The following is a 25,731-nucleotide window of genomic DNA, read 5'->3' as shown; positions in this document are numbered from 1 at the left end:
ATCTATTAAGGCTTTACATAGTCCCTTCATTACTGAGGCAATTGCTCAGACAACTATAGTATATATGTTATTAATCAATGCAATTGTTTTCTGTATTTTTATGTAGTATTTCCATAGCTATAAACTAATAATTATGTTTTCATGCAAGTTTAGCGTTCACAATAAAGCTGCAAAGGAACAAGCCAATCAGAAAAATTACAATTTCTTTCAAATTCAAAACTCAGGTACTATTAGCAAAGGCACCAAAAAGTACAACTGACAACATATGTTCTGAATTAATTTATTTCAGCAGTGAGTTGATACACAACCTTTATTACATTTTATGATTGCTTTGTTCTTGAATTATGTATTTTATTCACAAAAAAATCACTCAAAACAGTGGTACATTTTAAAATTAATTTTATGTTAGATTTAAAGCAGTGTAAGCTTATATTTCAGTCTCTCTGTCCATGTTATCTATAAGCAGTACCACCTCTGGGCATCCTTGGATGAGCTCCATGGTACTGCTGTGGTCCAGGATAACGAGGTAGACCTGGCAATTGGCCAGGTCCTCTTGGCCCTGGTGGTCGAGTCACAGCCACTCGTGGTGGAGCAGCAAGTCTCATTCCTCTTCCATTGGGTGGATAGGCACCATGAGCTGAATGTTCGTTTGAAGAATTAACTCCATTTGGTTTCTTATCCATATCACCTCCTGTTGCTCTTTGGTTGGCTGAATAATAAATAGGAAGACAACATTCATGTCTGTTTATTTTCAAAAAATACTTTTTAAAAGCCTTTCTTTGCCTTATGCCTGGAAAGAGGATGTTATTAAACTAAACTTATCAAGATTGATTGTGAATACATCCATCTAAAACAAAAGCAAGTGCAATGCTGTACCAACAGCGTATCCTAATTCCACTCAACTAAGACATACTACAGGCTCTTTTATATCCAGATATTAACTGTAAATGCCAATGTAAATGCAAATATATTCATGTTTAAAGATATGGAGGGTAATTTTCACCTTCACCCTTTGAAATTAATGAGTGAGTGATACACTTTGTCAGATTACTGCCCAGGCAGTGAAGGTGAAAATGACCTCCTCAGGATCTCACAGGGATCTTCCCACACTGTAAGGAAATTAAAATGGCTGTTCTCTAGGAAAAGCTACATTTCTAATCATATTCAGTGCAGACTCATTGTGTCTGCTCAAATAAATCTCTGAACTTGCCAAATCAATGCTGAAGGGTCTCCCCATTGTTATTGAATATTCAGAATTTCTGGATCATGGTTCATAGATTGCAGATCAGAGGTGAAAATTGGATGATGGCAGCTCACAGCTTTTGTGTAAGATACTCAGAGTAGATTTTCCAGTTCTACTTTTGGATTGTAGGATCAATGAGGTGCAAGTCCTTGTGTTGATCCAAAATAAGAATCTTCTAACAACATCATTAGGTGCCCAGATTTTCATCAAGTTGGGCTAGTTTGAGAGTCTTTAAAAATTGCTGGCAGAGCCCAATTCCATAATTCCTGCCCTCATTCCCATTTTAGCCAGCATGGGTTAAGGGTACAGGTAGCAAGCCCGCATACAGCATTCTTGTCCTTGACTACTCTATTGCGGGAGTGGGCAGTTCAAATCTCCTGTGCACCCACAATTTTTGAGGAGTTGGGAGCCCTTTCATAAGTTTTTGTGGTCATGGCATCTCAGGGGAGTCATGAGCCATGGGGAAACGCAGGCCAAAGTGGGGAAACAAAAAAAGAAACAAATCACTTGCTCCTGGAATTCTTTGCTTTACAGGCCTTTTGTTTTGAAGTAGAAAAAAGACTGTTTTTTTTCAGTTTCAAGAGGCTCCAATGGAGCTGTGATGGCATGATTTGACAGCTGAGCCTATTATGAAAGTTTGGCTGAGTTTCAAAGTTGTGAACCGCTTATCTCAGCAGGGGGTTGTGTACACATCTTGATTGAAAGTTTTATGAGGTTATTAAAGGATTATATGTCTTTGATGTGACTAATGAATAGATGTTTATTTTTACAACTGAATGACCACTTAAGGGAATTTAAGTTTTTTTCTTTGGGCCTTTTTTTTTTCAGAATGAAGTGTATTTGAGTGGTAGTTCTGTTAGATTGCTAGAAGTTTAATTTTTTCATATCCATTTCAAAGCCTTCCCATTGCTATTATATGACTTCTGAGGTCTGTCCACAGTGGATACTGGGTGAGTGGCTATTGAGGATACATGGAGGACATGAAGGGTACAAAGGGGCATGGAAGGGGTATGTGGATATGAGGGCCAATGGACAGGGCATGGGGTAAATGGAGGCATGTGGGATGGGTAAGGTGAGGGGTGAAGGTTTGAGTGCCTGACATTTATCATTATAACTGGGCCAATGTCCCAGTAATTGGATGAGGGCATTCCAGCCTCCAAACTCTGTCCAGCCCCAGCCTCCACGGAAAATAAAATAAGACAGGCAAGGCCTCCTTAATGGAGAAAGGTTTGTGGAGTTGGGAATCTTCCCGTCTCTCAATACCTGTTTTCTTCGTGAAAATCTGGGCCCATGAATTGAGCCCGGAATGAGCCTCCTGGCTACTCCTTTGTAAAGGTGTAATCAGACTATCCAGCACAGTTTCATTCTTTAAGGGCTGAAGCTGGGATTTTAAGAAATATGACACTTACAGTTATCAAGCAGTATCATTTGATATCAAACATTTTATTAATTTTTCCAAAGCCTTTTAACCAAAAATATATTTGGCAACAAACAAAACACACAAGTATCAGTACTGCAAATGCCTGTAGAGGTTGGTGACAGGACCATGATCTAGTCAGTCCTATTTTAACATTAACAACAGCCTTAATTTTATAATTTGCAGATGGTGTGAGCTTCATGTGCACTTAGGAAGTTTTTGACCATCTTATTTGAGGGTTTATTTACTTTTCTTTTTGCCCTCTACTCACTTAAACATTTGAAGACAAGACAGGAAACCAAATGACTGAATATAATTTAATTTTCCTATGTCATTCACAAGTCAGAGGCATTTGTTTTAGGAAGAGCTAATATTCAGATTGTTGAGCTCCCATGAAGGAAGTCTTTGTGAGTTATTTTCCACATTTTTAGGTAGAAGCTGTGGATGGACTAATTCTACCATCCAAATTCTCCAGAGGAAGAAGCAAGAATCACAATGAAGCTTCTAAATTTAAGTAAGATAAACTATGAAGGGATGGGAAATAAATTGACCATAGTAAACTGGGCTGAGCTGTTAATGTGTAAAATGATGGGTACTCATTAGGCAGTAAGCAAAGAAGTGTTTAAATAATTTGGAAAGGAACGAGAAGGGGGATGAGGAGAATTTAATTTTAAACTATGCATTGGAATTTACAGCCTGAAAGAGTGGTAGAAACAGATTCAATTTTAACAATCAAAAGAAAATTGAATAAATATTTAAAAAGGAAATACATGCAGTGCTATGCGGCAAAAACAATAGTAGCATTTAATGGGTAGCTCTTTCAAAGAGTAAGCACAGATATGATGAGTTGAATAGCTTCTTTCTGTGCTATATGATTCTATAATTCCATGATTAAGAGGGCTAAAAATCTTTTTTCTGTACACACCAAAGGAGCAAAGTACCTGCCTGTGCAAAACCACAGAACAGGAAACAATATTTAGCATCATTTTACTTCTCATCTGGATTCATTTATTCATACCTTTCTGCATGGAATTCTGTAGTTCTTCCATCTGATTTGCTGCAGCTGTGGCATTCCGTTTGTTTCTCTTTTTATTTTCATCACTTTGCTATCAATAATTCCAACAAAAGCAAATTAATTCTCTTTTTAGTGTGATCAAAGACAGGATGAATTAAATTAAATTTGCATATTCCTAAATATTAAAAAAGGTGGCATGGCTTGAGGAATATTTGACCATTTTTTCACAGAAAAGAATTGGGAATAGATTGGGTTTAACTGCAAAACAGAATTACCTGGAAAAACTCAGCAGGTCTGGCAGCATCGGCGGAGAAGAAAAGGGTTGATGTTCCGAGTCCTCATGACCCTTCAATAGAACATGAGGACTCGAAACGTCACCTCTTTTTTTCTCTGCCGATGCTGCCAGACCTGCTGAGTTTTTCCAGGTAATTCTGTTTTTGTTTTGGATTTCCAGCCTCCGCACTTTTTTGTTTTTATCTTAGGTTTAACTGCAGTGTTTCAAATTGAAGAGTTCATCCAGATTCAAAATCCTTCTTACAGCTACTGAAATGAAGAAGGAATTGATGTTTTCTTGAGCCAGCTTTCCTGACTGTTTACCACAACAACTAAGGGTAATGATTGACTTGTCTTCCTGCTTCAGACTACCAGTAATCCACACGAGACACTGTCCCTGGGGAACAGATGATAATCTGCTGAGAACATATTCTGAAAAATGAAAAATTCAGTTTGGGTGACAGGATTTCTCTTGAATACCAGGGAGAAATCAGAGGGAAAGCCCTCTCACTTCATAGTACATAGGGTGGAATTTTACAGTCCCTCCTGCCAGCGGGATTTTCAGGCCCCACCGAAGTCAGTGAACTTCTGAATGGCTCGCCACATTTTCCAACCCGCCCATGCTATGAAGGGGCTGTAAAATTCCGCTTGCAGAAATTTGGGCTGAAATTTATGGGTCCCTGGGGACGGGTTGGCAGATGGGAACAGAGCCACAAAATTGGGTGTTTGGTTGCCATTCCTGGTCCCTACCCATCTACCCCTCTGCAATTTTACCAGAAGCTGGGGAAGTGTCAAGAGCACCTCCCACATGTGGGCCAATTGAGGCCCTTAAGTGGCTCATTAATGGCCACTTAAGAGCCCCTTCCCACCACCATTGGGGTGGGAGAGACCCAAGCCAAGTGTGCAGTCCAACATGTTTCACTAGCCAGGCTGGGGGCCAGTCAAGAAGGGGGATACCTCCTTTATGAGCTCCCTGTGCCCACTGACGGACACCCCCCACCCCCAACCTGGCCTTCTCAGCCCTATGGTTCCCCTCCTTCCCTACCCTGTTCACTCCAGCACCACTTTGCCCCATCCCTCTCACAAAGGCCTGCTGGCTTGGCCCTGACAGGACCCTGAACTTACCTTAAAGTCCGGCTCCATTGCAGTATGCGGGGATCAGCTGCAGTCCCAGCAATGGCCACCCATACCAAGGACCAATGGATACACATAAAATCAATCAGTTCAGTTGCATCTCTAATAGATTCCAGCCTACAAGGGTAAACTCGCTCATTAGGATCATATGAACATCAGAACATACAAATTAGGAGCAGGTGTAGGCCACTCAGGCCTCTCAAGCCTTCTCTGCCATTCAATAAGATCATGGCTGATCTGATTGTAACCTCAGCTCCATATTCCTGCCTGCCCCCAATAATCTTTCATCCCTTTGCTTATCAAGAATCTGTCTAGCTCTGCCTTAAAAATATTCAAATACTCTGCTTCCACCACCTTTTGAGGAAGAGAGCTCCAAAGACCATTACCCTCTGAGAGAAAAAAATTCTGCTCATCTCTCTCTCTTTCATAAGCAACCCCTAGTTCTAGGTTCTCCCACAAGAGGAAACATCCTTTCTACACCCAACCTGTCAAGACCCCTCAGGATCTTGCAAGTTCCAATCAAGTTGCCTCTTACTCTTCTAAACGCCAATGGATAGAAGCCCAGCCTGTCCAACCTTTCCTCATAAGGCAACCCACCCATTCCAGATATTAGTCTAGTAAACCTTCTCTAACCTGCTTCTAAACCATCTACATCCATCCTTAAATAAGGAGACTCATACTGTACACAGTGCTACCGATATGGGCCAGGACTTTCCCGTTGGTGTGAGGGGGCAAGACCCACACGCCTGCACATAAAATGATGCGCGGTGATGTCGGGCGAGCGTCCCAACATCACCACACACCATCGCAATATAAGTTCGGATGCGTGGCCACCATCAATTAACAGGCCTGTTTAGGCCCTTGAGGCAGCAACTGATCTCGATTTTTCACAGCCCGTGCGATCTTCAAGACGTTTAATGGGCGCAACGGGCAGTCAGGTAGGAAACATTTGTTTAAATCTTATCCACGGGTGGGATAAGAGGGGTGAGTGGTGTCGTGGATGTGATGTTTGAGATGTTTAAGTGCGAAAGTAACTTTTACTTGCCTGAGCGAGGAGGAAGACTTCAAAACTCATACCAGCTGCTAGGACAGGAGTAAAAGCCTTGGTCAGGACTCTACGGTAGAAATCATTTCTGGGGCCTGCAGCTTTCAGGAAGCCTTCCCTTAGCCTGGGAATGGGAGTTGTGCTCTCCATAGGAGGCACCTCCTCTGAGGTGGAAGAGAGGGCCGGAAGGGAGAGGAGGCCAGGAGTCCACATTCAGCCTCCAGGGGAGCCACCTTTGGGAAGAGAGGCGCAGGCACAGGATGAGGAAAACATGGACGCAGTTGCTCCGGATGCACACGTTGAGTCCAACAGTGAGTCCGACGATGAGCACGCAGAGGAGAACGCTGAGAGGGTAGATGCTGACCCGGGCGTACTCCAGGGAGGCAGTGACACCCGGGAGACTTTAATCCAAAGACCTTCAGCTAGCCCACCACAGATGCACCTTTAACACACACCAGGGCTGTAGGCTCCACACTTGATACCTGAGTGTTAAATCAGCCTGAATAAAACATGTCAAAATTTATTGAGTAAAAAAAAGTAAATTCATAAAGCAAAACAAAAAAGGTGTTGGACATCGCACCAAGTCTTCAACTAAGTACTATGGGCCAACATAAAAGCACCAGTGAGAAACCCATAGTTTGCATAAGGTGCCTTAAATTTACGCTTACAGGTGCTATGTCTAGGTACTGTCCCCTCGCTGGCACTGGCATCTGAGACAGCCTGATCACTCTGCTGTCCTGTTGGCCTTGATGACCTTGGCTGATGTCCTCTGGCCCGCGGAGCATTTGATAGCCCCGCCTGGCAGGGAGCAGCCAGCTCCACAGCTGGCATCTCCCCAGTCGTCACAGCCTCATCGGATGCCATGATCATTGGCAGAGGGATGGAGGAGCTGCTGCCCTCATCTGGAGCACCCTGAGAGGAGCCCACAGAGACGACAGGCAGCTGCTGCACTGATGTGAGGTTGCTTCGGACCTCCCTGCTCACTGTAGATGGATGGGCACCAAGCTAGGATACATGGTGCCCAAACCATCTCCACATTGGCACTAACCAGCTGTAGCCAATGCTGCTGTGAGGGCTTGCAGGTCTGAGCGCAACTCCAGGAGGACCTGATTGTTTCCCTGGAGATGCCTCTCTACAAGAGTCGCCACTCTCTTCATGGAGGAAGCATGGTGCTCAGCCATGAGGCTCATTGCATCGGTGATTCTCCACGTGGTCTCCTCCAGCACAGGCACCATGCCACGCAGAGCCTCATGGATCTCCACCAGATCATCCCACATATCCTGCTGCACTTCCAGCAATCACTGCCTCGCAGATGACTCCAGAGGCACATCATCAGCCACTAACCGAGCAAGTACCTGGTCCCCAGCAGTCCTCCGACTACCAGCGCCATGGGCGCTCTCTGTCTCTGCCTGTGCCTCAAGTAAGTGTAAAGTGCCCTCACTGCCGTGCCCTGTGACACTAGCCAAAGATCTAATTTCTACCGAGGTGCTAGTATCTGTGCTGGTGCCTGCCTGACTGAGCTGGTGACACGCTGGAGAGTGCATTTGCTCAGGGGTTTCAGGGGTGAGAGGTGGGCCCTCTGTCTCCTCCTCCCGGCTGTGCTCCGGTGATGCTGAAAGGAAGAAAAAGGACATTTGATTAGCTACAGTGCAGACAACGTCAACTTGCATGTCACTCCCCCAGATCATTAGGCGTTCATCCTTCCATGATCAAGGGTAAACATGTTGCTAAGTTCAATCAAGGAGCATTCAGCAGTGCCATGGCTTCTGTGACACACGTGGTGACCTGAGTGCTCACCAAACATACCTACCAGTGGCACCCCAGCCTCACTGCCATCGGTGGACCTGGGGGCATGGCGCCTCTCAAGGTCCACGGCCTGCTGCTCGAAAGCCGGAAGGATGGCCAACTGGGCCTGCCCTCCGCCAGTCCACAGAGAGGAGCATTGATTAGTCCAGCCTGCACCTGAATTCCCATCGCATCCCTGCCAACCCAGCCAGAGTGGGACATTGCAGGACTCCAGTTCTTCGTCACCCCGCAGCTGCTGCACACCCACCCAAACAAGCCAAGGCTGACCCGCACCCCCCATTGCCAAAATGCTGCCTCCTTCACATGTGGAGCGCAAACACCAGAAGATGGATTGGTGTTCCGCCAATTGGAAACTCCCCTCCAGCATTTTAGCATCCTGACTTCAACATGCTTCGCAGTTCCAGCACTCTGCCTGGGTGCAGACCCTTGACTTTCAAACCCAGTCTATACTCTGGGTGTCAGTGTCACACATGCTGTGGATGCAGAGCACATCCTAGCTCAACCCTCTCAGGGTGAACTAGACACGGGCAATATCTGCTGGCCCACCTAGTGAGAGATCCATGATGTGAGGGATTCAATGACGTTACTGTACTCAGAGTTAGCAGGGGTGTGGGGGTGGGGTGGGGGGGTGGTGTTTGGGGGGTCGGGTTGGGGGAAAGGGAGATGGCTGCATTAAGTGGCTTGAGGTAACATAGTACTCACCCTTCCTGAGCACAGGAGATCGTTGAACCTTTTGCGGCACTGGAGCCATGTGCGCCGCACCACATCCTGGGAGTTAACACTCTCGGCCACCTCCTCCAATGCACGTTTGGTCAGGTGGGGGGACCTCTGCTTCCCAGGAGGGCAGCAAGGCACTTGTCTGAAAGCGAGGGACACACTGCCCCACTGGCCTACCCTCCGGCCTGGTCTGCCCCGATAGCCCACCCTCCGGACCTGTGTCCCCAACATTGCCCCTCTGCAGAGCCCTTCACCCAGCCATTGCAAGCAGCCTTTCCTTTATGTGTCAGGCCTTCCTTTATACAGGCTGCCAGGTCGCCATTGAACCCGACAGGCTGAGCGCGCCTAACACCGCCCGCCCACTCCCGCTATGCATGGGAGTCATGAAGTACACTGGGTGGACTTTAATTGGCACACCCATATAAAATGGTGGTGTGGACCCAATTGGGTTGGCACCCACACACACCCGTGCCCACTCCCAACCAGCCTGCCCAACGTGGGGAAAATTCTCCCCATGGTCTCACCAATGCACTGTACAACTGAAGCATAACCTCTCTACTTTTGTATTGAATTCCCCTCGCAGTAAATGAAAACATTCTATTGGCTTTCCTAATTACTTGCTGCACCTACATACTAACCTTTTGCGATTCATGCACTAGGACACCCAAATCCCTCTGCATCTCAGAGCTCTGAAATCTCTCACCATTTAGATAACATGCTTCTTTTTTATTTTTCCTGCCAAAATGTACAATTCCACATTTTTCCACGTTATAACCCATTTAACAGACCTGTGCCCACTCACTTAATCTACCTATATCCCTTTGTAGGCCTCCTTATGTCCTCTTCACAACTTACTTTCCTACCTACCTTTGTATCATCAGCAAATTTAGCGAACATGCCTTCAGTCCCTTCATCTATTCTGTGTATTCTGAAATATCCCTTTAAATGTCTGCTCCTGCAAGCCTATTGACCTATCCCCTAACCTAATTTGCCAGTTGACTTTAGCTAGCTCTGCTACCATGCCCTCATAATTGCCTTTATTTAAGTTTAAAATACTAGTCCAAGATCCGCTCTTCTCTCGCTCAAACTGAATGTTAGATTCAAATATGCTATGATCGCAACTACCTAGGGATGCCTTCACAATGAGGTTATTAATTAATCCTATCTCATTGCACAATGCCAGATCTAGTGTAGCGTGCTTTCTGGTTGACTGCAGGATGTGCTTTTCCAAGGAACTATGCTGAAAACATTCTATCAACTCCTCATCTTAGCTACCTTTGCCCCTCTGATTTTTCCAGTCTATGGGCAGAATTTTGCTCTTGGTGTGCGGGCTCGGCAGGGGGGGAGGTCAGGAAACCGACCCCTGCCAGTGATTGGGCCCAGAAGGCAATTTCACGTTGGCGGGCCAATCAAGGCCCGCCCAGTGTGTAACGCACACGGCAGCACTCAGCCAGATGAGGGCGACCTTTGCGCATGCGTGCGAGTGCACACTACACAATCTCTCTGACTCAGGGAGATGAACTGATTTGAAAAAAAAATTAAAGATTTGATAAATGTTATGAAACATGTCCCCTCATGTGACTCTGTAACATGAGCAGGGTCATGTTATTTATGAAAGTTTTTATTTAATTTTTATTTGATTTTGGAAACCTCATCCTGCCGAGCTAAAAATCCTGCCCGATTTTTTAGATTACAATCCCCCATGATTATCACTGTACCTTTCTGACAAACTCCCATTTTTTCTTCCTTTATACCCCATCCTACCGTGTGATTACTGTTAGGGGTCCTGTACAACATTCTCTCAACTGACTTCTTGCCTTTATCATTTAACACATGAACATATGAACAAGGAGCAGGAGTAGGCCATTCAGCTCCTTGAGGCTGCTCCTCCATTTAATAAGATCATGGCTGATCTAATAGTAACCTGAAATCTGCATCTCACCTACCGCCGATAACCTATCACCCCCTTGCTAACCAAGAATCTATCCAACTCTGCCTTAAAAATATTCAAAGACTCTGCTTTCACCAAGTTTTCAGGATGAGAGTTCCAAAGATTCACGGCTCTCTGCAGAAACAAATTTCACCTCATTTCTGTTTTAAATGGGCGACCTTTATTGTTAAAAAGTGACCCCCTATATCTATGATCTCCCACAACAAGAAACATCATCTCCACATCCACCCTGTCAAGACCCCTTGGGATCTTATATGTTTCAATCAAGTTGTCTCTTACTCTTCTAAACTCCAGCGCATACAAGCCTAGTCTGTCCAACCTTTCCTCATAAGGCAACTCACTCATTCCAGGTATTAGCCTGGTAAACCTTCTCTGAACTGCTTCCAATACTTTTACATCCTTCCTTAAATAAGGTGACCAATACTGTACACAGTACTCCAAATGTGGTCTCAGCATTACCCTGTACAACTGGAGCATAACCTCCTTACTTTTTTGTTCAATTTCCCTTGCAATAAATGACCACATTCTATTAGCTTCTTAATTACTTGCTGTACTTGCATATTAGCCCTTTGTGATTCATGCACTAGGACATCCAGGTCCCTCTATACCACAGAGCTCTGCAATGTCTCACCATTTAGATAATATGCTTCTCTTCTATTTTTTTATTTCTCATCTCTGCCCAAACTGCTTCTACATCCTGGTTTCCTCAACCTCAGTCATCCCTCTCTATTGTACTAATACCATCATTAATTGACAGAGCCACCCCACCTTTTCCTAACTTCCTGTCCTTCCTAAATATCATGTACCTTTCAATATTAAGGACTGGTCAGAACCAGAATACTAGCCAGAACAAGTTAAGGTGTCGCACTAACATGGGATAGTGTGGCACAATTTATTGCTTTTTTCCCTCTTCTCACAAGGAAGAGTTTGAAGTCAAGTGAACTAAGTGAACTTCTTTTATAATCTTCATGCTGTATATTTATTTGCTATTTGTCAAATAAAGATTCCTGTCAAGATTCACTAAAATGCTTTCACTTCATCCACTGAAAAACTGGAGAAGTGTACATCGGGGCATGAAGGACATAACATTCAGTTCAATTCAATCAGGGGTTACATCATTATGCACCTTTCCGTGGCACCCCTCCCCAACACCAACCCCCCACCACCCCCACCCCATTGGATTAATGTATAACATGATTTGTTATAGGATAGTATATCCTATGTACTATATAATACATATAATTCTTAAGTTGATTAATTTCTTAATTTAAGACACAATTTAAGACGTACAGGAATGACCATTGCTGCTGAGAAAATATTTAAGGTGAACCCAACATTTTTACTAAAGGAATTCCATGTTTCTACAAGTTTAATATATGTTTTAAATCAGTGATTAGAGACAGGTTGGGAATAAACATTGTTGCCTGAATTCCCATTAATTTGACTGTTATATATGAGAACTTTTCTACCCCTCTTACTCTGGATTATTTCACTTTGTTGCCTTGGTTCAGTCTCAGGGATGAGCCCCAGTACACTATAATTTTGAAAGTATATTCTAGCCTTCAGAAGGAAGCCCAGTAATATGCTTTGGATTCTGAACAGTAGATGCTTTCACTTTTTCTCCTATGCATCTATAGGATCCCTCCAGTCTTTGAAAGCAGTAGAGCGTCATAGCAGATCTCATTTTAAGTTTAAAACATTAAGATTTTTTTAAATGAACAGTAAACAAGTTCACACACACAAACACACACACACACACACACACACACACACACATTCTAGGATATAATTAGAAGCTGGTAAGGGAAAGTGTCTTCTCCAAATCCTTCGGTCCTACTTGCTGAACCAGCGAAGTGGAAGCTCCAGGTATAACAAAATATCACCCTGGCTCCGTTCCCCAGGCCATCATTTGTCTTGTAAGAGAAAGCGGGGGTTATTTTTGAATTTCTGAAGTTATCAGCGAGCCACTGTAACTAGATTCCTTTCTTTTTCCAGTGGGTCCCTTTGGACTAAAATGAGTTAGAGGCAGAGAATTCCTGTTACAAGCTGAAATGTTGCAATGTATCCAGTAATATTGCAGTAGAAACTATTAAAAGGAAATGTACAAAAGTGTCTGCTTTCACTCTACCACTGCCTAGACGTTCTAACGATAAATTATAGTGACAATGGGCAACTGGAACATGCTGTTAAATGTATTTTTTTCTCTTTTTATAATATTTAGGTACTTGGGGTGCTTCTATAAAACATACTATTCCTTTATAAGCTGAATACCTACATTCTGTAGTTTCTTCTTTAATTCCAAGTTTGCAGCCTTATATGATTCAGAGGTTGTCTGAAGATAATAGATAGCTAAACTGCAAAAGAACAACATTTCGATCATGATTAATTACTTTAATCTGGTGGTAAGAGTATGCATCTCAAAAGAAAACCTCGTGGATTGTACAAATACACAGCCTCATCAAAGAGCTGTGCATGTCAGCATGGCTTATCATAAATGTAGGCTTTCAAGTTGCCCCATGGGGTTTTATCATTCATTAAAATTAACAATGGAGCCACAAATTTATAAAATCAACCTGTACTTTTTTCGTGATAACGTCATAAAGCTATTTTGGTGATCTGATTCAAAATCAAAATTGGGGCTCTTTTTATAAACAACTAATCTCAAGTATATATAAATGGAATTAAATGAGATGGTTAGATCTATAATTTTCTTCTTTTCATCTTCATTGTTTCTACTAATTTTCAAACCTCCCCATCTGTTGAAGTTCTATGAGGCTATTGTTGCCTGCGATATCTTGTCCAAGTCAGCAAGTTATCTATGAGCCCTAGCAATGTCAGTAGATTGTTCAGCAATAGGGGACAACACAGATTGGTCCACTCCTCCATCACCCCCTACACCTCAACCCCCTCCCATGGCACCTTCCCATGCAACCGCAGAGGGTGCAACACCTGCCCCTTTACTTCACCCCTCCTCACCGTCCAAGGGTCCAAACACTCCTTTCAAGTGAAGAAGCACTTCACTTGCACTTCCCTCAATTTAGTCTACTGCATTCGCTGCTCCCAGTGCGGTTTCCTCTACATTAGAGAGACCAAACGCAGACTGAGTGATCGCTTTGCAGAACACCTTCGGTCTGTCCGTAAGCAAGACTCAGACCTCCCTGTCGCTTGCCATTTCAACACACCACTCTGCTCTCGTGCCCACATGTCTGTCCTAGGCCTGCTGCAATGTTCCAGTGAAGCTCAACGCAAACTGGAGGAACAGCACCACATCTTTCCACTAGGGATTTTACAGCTTTCCGGACTTAATATTGAGTTCAACAATTTCAAATCATGAACTCTCTTCTTCATCCCCAACCCTTTTCTGATGCCCCTTTTTCCAATAATTTATAATTTTTTTAAATTTTATTTTTCTTTTCCCACCTATTTTTAAATTTATTTTGATCTATTGTTTTATCTCCACCTTTTAGCCCATTTTGATCCCTTCTCCCTACCCCACCCCCACTAGAGCCATCTGTCACTTGCTTGTCCTGCTTGCTCCCCTTAATGTCTCCATTAGCACATTCCTTAGACAATATCACCACCATCAACACCCCTTTGTCCTTTTGTCTATGACATCTTTGGCAATCTCTTCTTTGCCTCCACCTATCACTGACCCTCTATCCAGCTCTACCTGTCCCTCCCCCCTCTACCAACTTATATTTCACCTCATTTCTCTATTTCCTTAGTTCTGATGAAGAGCCATACGGACTCAAAACATCAACTGTGTTCCTCTCCGCAGGTGCTGTCAGACCTGCTGAGTTTTTCCAACTATTTTTGTTTTTGTGTTAGACCAATACTATCCTCATTCCAAAAGTATGAACTTGCGGCAGGGACACTGGGCTCGTGATCCAGGACATTTTTACTCCCATACCAAAGGAGATTGAGGTCAAATGCAGCTTTCCTACTGCCACTCATTTAGCATTTAAGTGATCTCCGCTTAAGATCACCTAACTCACCACAAACAAGGGCTCAAACCTGGGGCCTCTTGGTTCGTATGAATCAAGAACTGTTGTCTTAAGAGCTGAGTGACTTAAGAACCCTCTTTTAAGGAGATTTATTAATGCAGGCTTCAGAAGCTATAAATACAAAATTTCAGAAATACTTTGAAATATTTATAGATAATAGAAGATAAGCATATCCAAGTGACAAGAGGCAGCAATTCTTTAAAAGCACAGAAACTAAAAATAAAAGTTTAAATTGAAATACTTACGCCATAAGTAAAATGAAAGACAGAATCAAACCAGGATTGGTCGCAGCAGTGAAAGCTTTTCCAAACCATGCTGGAAAGTCATTGTCCAGAGTTTCTTGAATAACATCAAACATTCTATCTTTCCCACTGTAAAATAGAAACTAATAACACTTAGAATTTCTATTTGTTTTAGATTTGCCATGACACTTGCTGTGGCCTTAAGTTATAAGATAAAAACATTAAAAGTTCCCTTGATGGCTCATTTTGTGAGGATGATCCCCCTGAGCTTCTACAGCATTCTCCTTACCCCCTGCTATAATTTATAGACCTTTTGGATAAATAGTGTGTAAAAGGCAATTTTTAACAATTTGCTCAGTTCGTTTGGGAATTCTCCTGATCTCCCTCTAGAAAACGCCTGAAGAAATTCTATACACGTCTATAACTTAATAGACCAGAAGGTCCTAGATTTTATTTTAATCTCTTCTGAGTCTCAGCCAGGGCAAGCGTAGGGGTGCTATAAATAGCTTCAGAACTTGAGGAATGTTGACTGGAAAACTTTCAGGGTTCTTCTCCTGATTGCTATCCAGTGGCCCCTGCTGGAAAATGTGGCCAGGATTTTCCCCTTGGAGATTTGGGGGCGGGGCCCGGTCACAGAGGGAAAAATGATGCGGGATGACATTGGGAGGAACCCCCGACGTCATCCCGGTCCATTTAAATTTTTAGGAAGGCGGGTGGACAGCGAAATCAGCTGCATGCCCGCCGACCTGTCAATGGCCAATTGAGGCCATTGACAGACTATTTAAAGTAATTAAAGACCTGCCCAGCCAACTTTAAGGCTGCTGGGTAGGCCAGGAGCCCCAGCGGGATCCAGATTATTCATGAAACTTCATCCACTGGCGGGATGAAATTTCATGTCCATTTTGTAAAAAATTAATAAAGTTTATGTGTTTTTTTATTAACAAGTCCCATCTCGTGTGACATTGTCACAGGAGGGGGACATGTTAATAATTTTTTAATGTTTCTATTTTTAAAGTTTTTTCCACTGTCACTGATCTCCCTGAGACAGGACTTTGCCTCAGGGAGAAGGGCACTCTTTCACACGCATGCGCAAAAGAACGCTCTTTGACAGATGGGGATTCCCTACCCCCCCCCCCCCACCCACACAGGAAGCACATAGCGCTTCCCGTCGGGAATGCCGCTAGACGGGCCTTAATTGGCCCATCCACTTAAAATGGTGGCGGGCCCCGTTTCAGTGGCGGGTTCGGCTGTCCACCCGCTGCCAAGCCGGTGGGGCTCACACACCATCTGAGGGCAAGATTCTGCCCTGTGTGTTTGGATCACAAGTGAGCATATGCTTAGATAATTGGTCAATTTCCTAGCAATGTTATTCACCTAAATGGACCACAATCAAAGGACGGCGGTATTGAGACAATGGTGTAAACCGCAGGCAGTGTTGACAAGAACAAGATGATCAGCAACATGGCCATGTAGAAGTTATTTGATCTTGAAGCCTTGAACACGCGCTCATGTGGAACATTAGTGCACATGACTGCCCAACACTGCAGATACATGGAGGCCAGGAGACGTAGAACATTGATAGCTGGAAGACACGGAGCATAAAAGGCACCCATCCTAAGGAAAAAACATATAGGAATTATCACTTTCCGTCCTATATTACAGAGATAAGAACATTTGCAAGTCATGTCTCTATAATTATTAATTAAATTCAACTAGGAAACTCTTACTGCTTAACTAATGTTACATTAATGCTGCCAGAGAATGGGTTCATTAAAAAAAATCAAGAAGCAAATGTAAACAAATAGCATTTCAAACAAAAATTGCTATAATAAAATGCAATGATCTGCTTTTATTGATTATTTGAAAGTTTGTCTGTTTTCTACAAGATAGCTATGAAATTTATTTTTCTATTTTCTATTATTTATTTTAGTTCCCTGTCAATACTGTTTGGGAACCTCCTGATTTCAGTATTTTCTCTTTGGTGCCACTATTTAATTATAAATTAAAGATTGATATATTCATTCATACCCTATGCATTGCATTGGCAATGGCTGGCAGTAACTGCCAGACATTCAAGCAGTAGATATATGCCAGTTGAGTTATTACCACTCGGAAATACAATGGAAAATAATACTGGGAATTTCCTCAAACATTTTTCTGTTTGGCTATAACTGTTGTAATTAACAGATCAGCAAATAGAGGTGTAAACTCAACAATTAATCTAGCTGTGGTCATTTTAAGAGGCAATGATGTATTGGGAAAAATTCTGTCACTACTCTAGGAAACTTTGATAGTTGATTGCAGACATTTGTTGAGCCCCAATACTAACTCGTTACCATCAGTGATGGAGAAAAGGGAAAACTAGAAAACTTATACTTCTAGATGAAATATCATCTCCCCTGAGCATTAGAGGAAATTTGATAAGTAGGAATAACAATAGTTTGTTTATAATGAGTTCTACATTTATTAACCATTGTTGAAAAAAGATCACCTTATACTGGTATTCTTGAGAGTGTCCTGATGAGTGCAAGACGAAAAGCTTAGACATGTCTCTTTTTTCAGCAATACTTAAGTTCTGTACCTCCAAACGACTGCTTATTGCCCACTCCATCAGACAGACCAGTTTTCATCTAAACATTTCACTCTTACCTATTGTTCATAATATAACAACTTATTCAAAATGTTGGTATATGTTAGATGATATCAATATCACTCACAGGAATTTCTCTCCTGACAATCATGGCAAGGTATTAACAGTAGCTGTAGAGGTATCCAGTTCTTTTTCATTCTTTGTTAGGCATGTGCAAATTTTTGGTTAAATATCAGAAAATTTAATTCTATCTGAAGAGTACAAGTATTGATACCTTTTACAATGTAAGACATGGTTAAACTTTCCACTTTTCCACATTATTATTAGTAAACAAACGAGATAAGTTTCTTTTGTTGCTTCACTCATCACACACAGCAAATTTGAAATATTAAATCAGGGAAAGAAGCTATTATCCAACAAGATTTGGGGGTTTAAATCAGGGAAGCCAAATATCATCTAAACATTTCACTCTTACCTATTGTTCATAATATAACAACTTATTCAAAATGTTGGTATATGTTAGATGATATCAATATCACTCCACAGGAATTTCTCTCCTGACAATCATGGTAAGGTATAACAGTAGTTGTAGAGGTTTCCACAATCTAAAATATTCTGCCATCCTTACCTCCCACTCCTCAGCTAAAGGAGACAGGAAATGGTAATGTGAAGAGTTAAAATATAGCAAATGATACAGAGAATAATGAAGGACAGGGGAATAATTATCAGTTGTCATAAAATCATACTGTAATCTGTATTGCCAACACGAGCTTCTGACTGATCAGGCTCCCTGCCAACAACACAAAGTCTGAAGGTTACCTATTAAGTCCCCAAATGAGTCAGTCAACAGCATAGCATCAATAAAATGAACATCATGTTTGTTTCAGAAAATCCCAGAACAGATGTTCTGAAACCATTCCTTATGATGCCATTGAATACATAAATGATGAAGATATTGAACAGGAGGTCTGACAGACAATTACCTTGTTGTATTTCTATTTAAAAAAAGTAAATCCAATGAATCTCCAATCTCACTTCATACGTGTATTTTGAAACTGGAGTACACAGGATTTGCTCATGGACTCCTATGGCTTCCAGCTTCCTCAGCAGGACCAGGTGAAGCATAAGGTGAGAGGTCTTATGAATGTCTCTGAAAACAAAGTAACTATTACCTTTATTTTCCACCCACCATATCATGCCTTGATTGAAGATCAGACCCAGAACATTCCCACTGATATCAAATTCGGCATAGGAAGGCTAGACAAAAATAATAGTTTTGTTCACTGATTTATTCCAAGCAATTATTATAAATTACAGTTTCTCATATTACACTGTATATAGTAATTATATGTATGTATGTAACTGGATATAAAACCATAATTAGTTAGTACTTACAAATCCATACTCCAGGTCCCAACACCAGCAGTAATTAATAAATCTGACAAAAACAGCACGGAGAAAATCGCCGATCAGTATGGTAATGACGGTAGTCAATGTGTCTGAAACAGTGAGCCGTACAAACTCCTATGAAAAAGCAAAAATGGATTTTAATTTGGTTATATTTCTCAGTCTCTAATAAAACCCCAGCTACTTATCACACTTGTTTATTTCATAAATTTGGACACATCTTTCCCTGTATAAGTCAGATTTGATATTTTAAGTCAAATAAAAATTAAAATGTTCCATTTGTAGCAATTATATATATTTTTTGAAGATGGTTCTTCAAACAGGAATTACATATTTACCCTTGGACTCTTGAATGCTCTCAGTGATTACGGGCAGAATTTTTAGTTCGGCGTGCGTGTGCGCGCCCAAACCGCTTGAGCGTAACCAGCGCATGATAATGTCGGGCGAGCGTCCCGACATCATCCCGCGCTCGCGCAATATTTCAGCCAGCGGGCATGCGCAAAAGTCGGAAACGCACCCGCCGACAATTAAGAGGCCTAACAAGGCCATTAAAGCTGTCATTAACTCTGATTTTCCGCGGTCCGTCCAACCTTACGCTTGGCGGATGGGCAAATCGGCCAAGCGGGCTTTGTACTTTTCTTGACACCTCATCCAAGGGCGGGATGACGTTTCCGACATTAATATGTAAAAAAAAAATGTTTGGACAGAATTTTCACCATCCACGTGTTCTGGTGATTCCGATATGTGGACATTTTTTCTGCATTTTAGAACCTTTATTCATTGCTTTTAAGTTCTTCAGCTCCCTGAGGCAGCTCTCTGCCTTCGGGAAGCTTCCATTCCGTGCTCCCCCAACGCCTGCGCTTACATCAGCGCCTGCCCTCCTCCCGCCCACCCCACCACCCCCCCCCACCCCCCCACACGCCCAATCCCGGCAGCGCTGAGCATTTCAGTGTGCCTTTCACATTGGCTGGCAATTAATTGGCCAGTCGGTGTGAAATTTGCAGTTGGGGTCCGATCGCAGTCAGCGGTCTGTTCCCCAGCCACTGCCGGGCCCACCAATCACATGAGCCCGCCAAACTAAAAATCCTGCCCTATGAAATCCATGGACAATTCCTATGGTACAAAATTTATTTAAAACATCTGAAGAGAAATTTCTGATGCTAACTAGTGTAAAGCTAATTTGGAGAAGCAGTCAGAGCTGTGGAATTACTTGTACTTATATTCTCCTTCACAAAATGTTCGTGCTTGCCAAAAATACTTGTTCATGATCTATGCAAAGGAGATAAATAATCTAACTCATTTATAATTGCTCTTCATAATGTCATCTATTTCAAGTATATTTCTTTTTCAGCAGAAGATGTTACTTTATTCAAGCCACTAACCTTTGCACTTCACTGTTAAGCCCTGTTAGTCACAGACAGGGCGCTAACCGGACATTAGTGGCTTAGAACTGATCTCAGTTATATTCATGCGAGATAGTATTAGCAATTGTTAGCACAGTTGGTTCCTTCCAAAAAGTAAGTTTTAATTTTTCTGTGAGAAATGTTCTACAAGCATTGTTCCAAATCCTTTCTAAATGACTTGCTGAAACAAATGTCGATTAAGTATTTTGTAATGACAGGCAGGCACAGATTTTCTGGTTGAGTGGGGCAGGCAAATGCCGGACCAATGTAAATAATCTGCTTTTTTGCTGCTCAGTAAATTCCAACTGAAGCAGGTGTGATACATTTGTAACAACTGGGATTGTGTCAGTAGCTTTTGAAGGCAAATCATATTATTGTAAAATATAGAATTCTTCAATGCCTCTTTTTTGTATAAACACTTTATTTTAACATTAGAGAATTGCTCCAGGAAGGAACTGATACAATGGGCCTAAGCCTTCTTTGTATAGTTTCATATGACACGTGGTTCCCTAATGTTTACCGAAGGAATGCTTGTGCTTTAAGCTTAATGGGGACAATTTCGTTTGGAAAAATCAGAATTAATGAGGCACTCATGGCCCGAAGTAGGGTCAGTAGGTTTACCACCTGTTATTGCCAGGATCTTGTTAGCACCATTTTTAAAGAGCCTACAACTGGGAATCCAAAGTACATACAAAGCAGGCAGCCCTTTTATATAGGGCACTGGGGGAGGACAAACTTGCTCCAGAAAGAATGCGTTTTAAGGTAAATAAAGGTTCAGTAGACAGGTTTGTGCGATGAGAGGGTTGTCCTATGAGGAGATTGGGCAGCCCAGGCCTATATTCCCTGGGATTTAGAAGAATGTGAGGTGATCCAATTGAAACATATACAATCCTTAAGGGATCGTACAGGATAAACGCTAAGAAAATGTTTCCCCTGCTGGGGAATCTAGAACCCAAGGTCACAGTCTCAGGGCAGAGTTTCCCATGCCCGCTGGTGTCGGGCATCATGGCAGGCGTGAGTGGTCAATATGGCGGGAAGGCCAAAAATCGGTTTCACGACGTTGTGAAACCAGTTTGTGATCATCCACTCCGCCAATCAATGGCAGGCACCTTTCCCGCTGCCGGACATCAGGAACTTCATCTTAATACATCTGCATATCATTATAAGCTGCTGCTCAACAGAATCATCCCCCATGCTCGATCATCTGGGCACATCAGCGTGACTGCATGTCGGTGTGTCTCAACTGCACATAAGCGACATGCACCTGGGGAGCTGCACTTCAGTCGAGGCTTCAAGGTTTGTTTGCCTACCTTGTTTCAGGCAGCACTCGAAGTCATCAGCGCCAGGCTTCACAGACAGCACCACATCACTTTTAGGGGGGCTCACGGGTAGGTCTCTGCTTACAAGACCAGCCGTAAGGCAGGGTTGGCTTTTCAATTGTTACAGGGCTATGGCTTGCTTTGGGAAGCAGGCAGAGTGGTCTCAGGCAAGGGAAAAGGCTGCAGAGGAAGGGGTGGATCCCAGGGTTTGTGTGGGGGCACATGTTGATCTGTGCAAGTGGAGTCAAGAGGATGAGGGCTGAGGAGGCAGTCTCCAGAGGAGATGAGGCCAGATGGAGATGTGAGGGTGTGTGCGGGAAAGTGAGCGGTGATGTCCCTTGAGCTGGCAGTGAATGAGATGCCAGTTAAAATGTGATGGCCTTATGAGTGTGTGAGTTTAGAGTGATGAGATGGTTGTCTTACCCTGGCAGCACGGATGAGATCATTCACCCACTTTCTGCACTGGATGGCAACCCTCTTCTGTGTAGCACTGGCACTGACCACCACTGCCACCGCCTCCCAAGCCAGAGTGGTGAAATTGATGGGCCTCCCAAGGCCAGTGCAGGGGTAGAGGACATTGCGGTGGGTTCCAACAGTGTCCAGGTGGCATCCCAGGAATGCATCACTGAATTGTCAGGGGGGGCTGCAGTCTTCCTGCCTTTCAGGGCTATGTCTTCTGCACAGCAGTCCTTGGCTAGAAGCACCGTGAGGTGCGGGTGCGGCTGCTCTTTAAATATGGCGCCTGGCATAAGGAAGGGAAGAGGTGATGGCGTGACGTGCAAATTGGAGACTGCCGACTGGCGACATGGCGTGTTTTCCGATAATGCATGATTAATGTGGCAGGATTGGGACAATACAGCATGAAAACCCACCATTGTGGTCAGCAGATAAAACATTCTTTTTCCTGCCCACTACCACACTTCGTGCAAATCTGGGACGATTCCGCTCTCGGAAAAAGGGGTCGGCCACTTAGGGATAAGATAAGGAAAAATTTCTTCATTCAAATGGTTGTGGATTTTTGAGAATCTCTACCTGAGATGGCTGTGCATGTTCAGTCATTGGGTATATTCAAGACATAGCTCAATAGGCTTGTGGGTACTAAGGGAATTGAGGGATATGGGGGTGGTGAGGGAAGGTGGAGTTGGGGTAGAAGATTAGCCATGATTTTGCTGAATGGTGGAACAGGGCCAAATGGCCTGCTTCAGCTCCAATTTCTTATGTTCTTTTGTTCTTTATATACGATGTAAGGTCCTATGATATACATACATAGGAACCCAATTGTAATTTTCAGAGAAAATTGGGTAGAACAAGTTCTGTGCACAACTTCACCAGTTCCATGAGCAGTACACCAATGTGGACCGATAAAGGTAAATTTAAATTAATCTGGGCATGCTGCCATCTCAAATTTACCACCTCTTCCCACCCCTCACCCTGCTCCTATGATCTCCAATCCCCTGCCCAAAATCATATCTTGATGTGGACCATATTCCGGAGAGCTGCCCTGGCATACCTGTATGTGATGACAGCTCAATGGTCCTATTTAAATAAGGCCCAGTCCTCAAAACAGCTTTGTTTCCAGCTTGAGCAGAGGGTTGGCACACTAGCTTGTCAATCACCTGAAAATTAAAACCTACTTCAATGAATTAATTTAGCGCTGGAGATCTTGGGACTCTAGGTTCAAATTATATATATTATACACTATAAAATATTGTTTATTGACGGAAGATACCTGCCCCACCATGGTCTCCCAACATGGTCCTCTGGGTACAATTGCAGGATCTACATCCAATGGAGGATGTGAAGTTGAGTTCTCCAGCCAAGTTCCATTATAAAGGTTCTTCTCCCAGATAGTAATATTGTATCTAACAATCTTTTCCTCTTCAAGCTGAAATAAAATAAGATATATAGGATATATAAATGAAGATATATAAACTTCTTCAGCTTAAAATGTTATTTTGCATGTAAAGTCAAAATGATTAATTATTGGACTGTTCTTGCCTTAAGATTAATTTCATCCAATAACGCGATAATAAACGTGTAGAGGTTACCAAGAAACAAAGCAAAAATGCGGCCCAGTTGCCATTGGAGTGCAATTCGTGGATGGTAGTTCTCTAAAGGACTAATGATGTCAAATAACATTGGACAGAACATACCCAGCAGCGACATGACCATATTTACCTAATAAAAACCACATAAGATTAATAACATCACACAAATTTGAATTAAATGAATACTTTAGAGAAGTAGCAGATTTCAGTCTCTTTGAAGGAAAGGGTAAGAGTTCACAGATATCAAAGCACTCAAAATAAATTTTGTTCAATTAGTTTCTTTTACGTGCAGCCATATTCAGGATCAAGTAAATGTCAATCTTTTTATCAACTTTGATTATGTGCAGATAAATCTTACTCCATTGTTTTTAATACATTTAGTCACTACATATAACAACTGGAGTGATTCTTCCCCAGAGTGGTGGTGTGTGAAAATCCCCAGAAAGCGTGCATGTCTTCTTTAATGATGAAGACCATTAGTGCACAGATTTTCCTATTAACTACAATATTGGAAAAACTTTGATGGAGTTGCACGCCCACCCACCATATGCTCGCATTCCTGATCCTGGTTGATTGATTGCTGTCACAGTTGCTACAATAACTTGAGCTGGCTCATTGTGGCGTTTGTGTTGCAGCCGGGTTTCCCGCTTCAGATGGGAAGAGGAAATTGTGGTGCAGCACGGCTACATAATCCGACAGGAGGGCCAATGTTTGAAATGGCAAATAAAACTAATTTTGTATCTCTTGCCTTGCTACTGCAATTGACCACATGAGTCAGTTAGCCCTTTAAAATTGAAATCCCCTAAGGTTCCATTCTCGCTTTAGATTGGACCAAGACATTTCACTGTTCACAGAGTTCTGATGATATACATGAAGAGAAATACATTGTATGATATGTCCCATCATTTGAATCTCATTTTAATACTATCACCCATAAGTGGGCAGAAATATTGATCTCTCATAGGATTTTCATTGGGAAATCTTAGAAGTGCTGTCATGTAGTACAGATCGATGGAGCATGTCTTGTCTGAGTTTTCTTTCTCACCCACTGCCATGAAGTTATAATAATTTTCATAATATTTTTCAGGTGTATTTCAAAGTAGCTTTATGGGGGGTTGTGTTTTTTTGTCTGTGTGTGTGATTTAATGATATTTTGTAGCCAGGCAGACTGCAAATTGAGATTATCAAAAGAAGTATGGTGTAGAAGTGTCTTTAATATGCTAATGAATAAACATGGTTGGGGTCTTAGCATGTAAGGTGTGACAGGAATTTGCATTTATAGATAGCTAAAGGGAGGTTTGAATTTCAAAGAGGTCAATGAGAATAGTGAACACATGAAAGTTTTTATGTTATGAGGAAGATACAGTTTCAAAGACTTATGAAACAATGGAATTTACATATTAAAAAGGGAGAAACAAATATGAAGAAGAATGCGGCTATGGGCAGAATTTTCCCAAAATTGCATTAAGTGCTGTAGTGAGCGGGCAAAATGGGGTTCCACCTGCTGACGGTAATGGTGATAATGTCATATTGTCCCTAGCCCGCCACAGGAGGATGAATGATCTCCTCCATTCCACCAGGGTAAGCCACTCTTTCCATCACTCTCAGCTCAGACACTCACAAACCCAGCACACAACCAGAGGGTCCACACTCATTGCTGGTTAAATGGACATCACCATTCACTCTCTTACACTCACTGTCATTGTCCTCATCCCATCCATGGGACCACTCACCACCCACACAGGCCAGGCATACTTGTCATCTGGCCTGGCAGGCATCCCGTTTACATTCTCTCCATCTTCATTCATGTAGGACAAGCAGGCACACAACAAAAGAGAGAGGTCGCAGACGGGTGGCGGAATGCCTGAAATCAAGGTCCTCATGGATTTTGAAACCAGAGCCATTCAGCTGACTGGCCACGATCTGGACTTGTCCTGTGTTGATGGTTAGTTCGGTGTTGCTCTATCAAGTGAGGATCCAGCAGTCCGGAATCCATCAGACAACCATGCTGTGAGTCCTGTTTCACAGGCCACTGCCATGCACTAAATTATCTCTCCTTGCTTTTGCAGGCACATCTGCCAAACAGCCAACAGAGTCCATGAACCAGGGTCTCCGAT

General features: G+C 42.7%; 1 protein-coding gene across 1 annotated transcript in view; it reads right to left on the bottom strand.

Moving 5' to 3' along the window:
• Positions 1 to 452: 452 nt before the first annotated feature.
• The window catches only part of tmc1 (transmembrane channel-like 1), a 109,023-nt gene continuing 83,744 nt past the window's right edge, over positions 453 to 25,731 (bottom strand). Inside the window, exons 18-26 of the mRNA XM_041185265.1 lie at positions 23,565 to 23,744; positions 23,296 to 23,451; positions 18,833 to 18,961; positions 18,627 to 18,694; positions 16,222 to 16,461; positions 14,851 to 14,976; positions 12,877 to 12,955; positions 3,679 to 3,766; positions 453 to 709 (exon numbers count right to left, since the gene is read on the bottom strand). Of these exons, the coding sequence (XP_041041199.1) occupies positions 453 to 709; positions 3,679 to 3,766; positions 12,877 to 12,955; positions 14,851 to 14,976; positions 16,222 to 16,461; positions 18,627 to 18,694; positions 18,833 to 18,961; positions 23,296 to 23,451; positions 23,565 to 23,744 (1,323 nt within the window). The remainder of the gene's footprint in view (positions 710 to 3,678; positions 3,767 to 12,876; positions 12,956 to 14,850; positions 14,977 to 16,221; positions 16,462 to 18,626; positions 18,695 to 18,832; positions 18,962 to 23,295; positions 23,452 to 23,564; positions 23,745 to 25,731) is intronic.

The sequence above is a fragment of the Carcharodon carcharias genome, chromosome 4 (genome assembly GCF_017639515.1).
Source record: "Carcharodon carcharias isolate sCarCar2 chromosome 4, sCarCar2.pri, whole genome shotgun sequence".
Taxonomy (NCBI): Eukaryota; Metazoa; Chordata; class Chondrichthyes; order Lamniformes; family Lamnidae; genus Carcharodon; species Carcharodon carcharias.
This window is presented reverse-complemented; position numbering and strand designations above follow the sequence as displayed.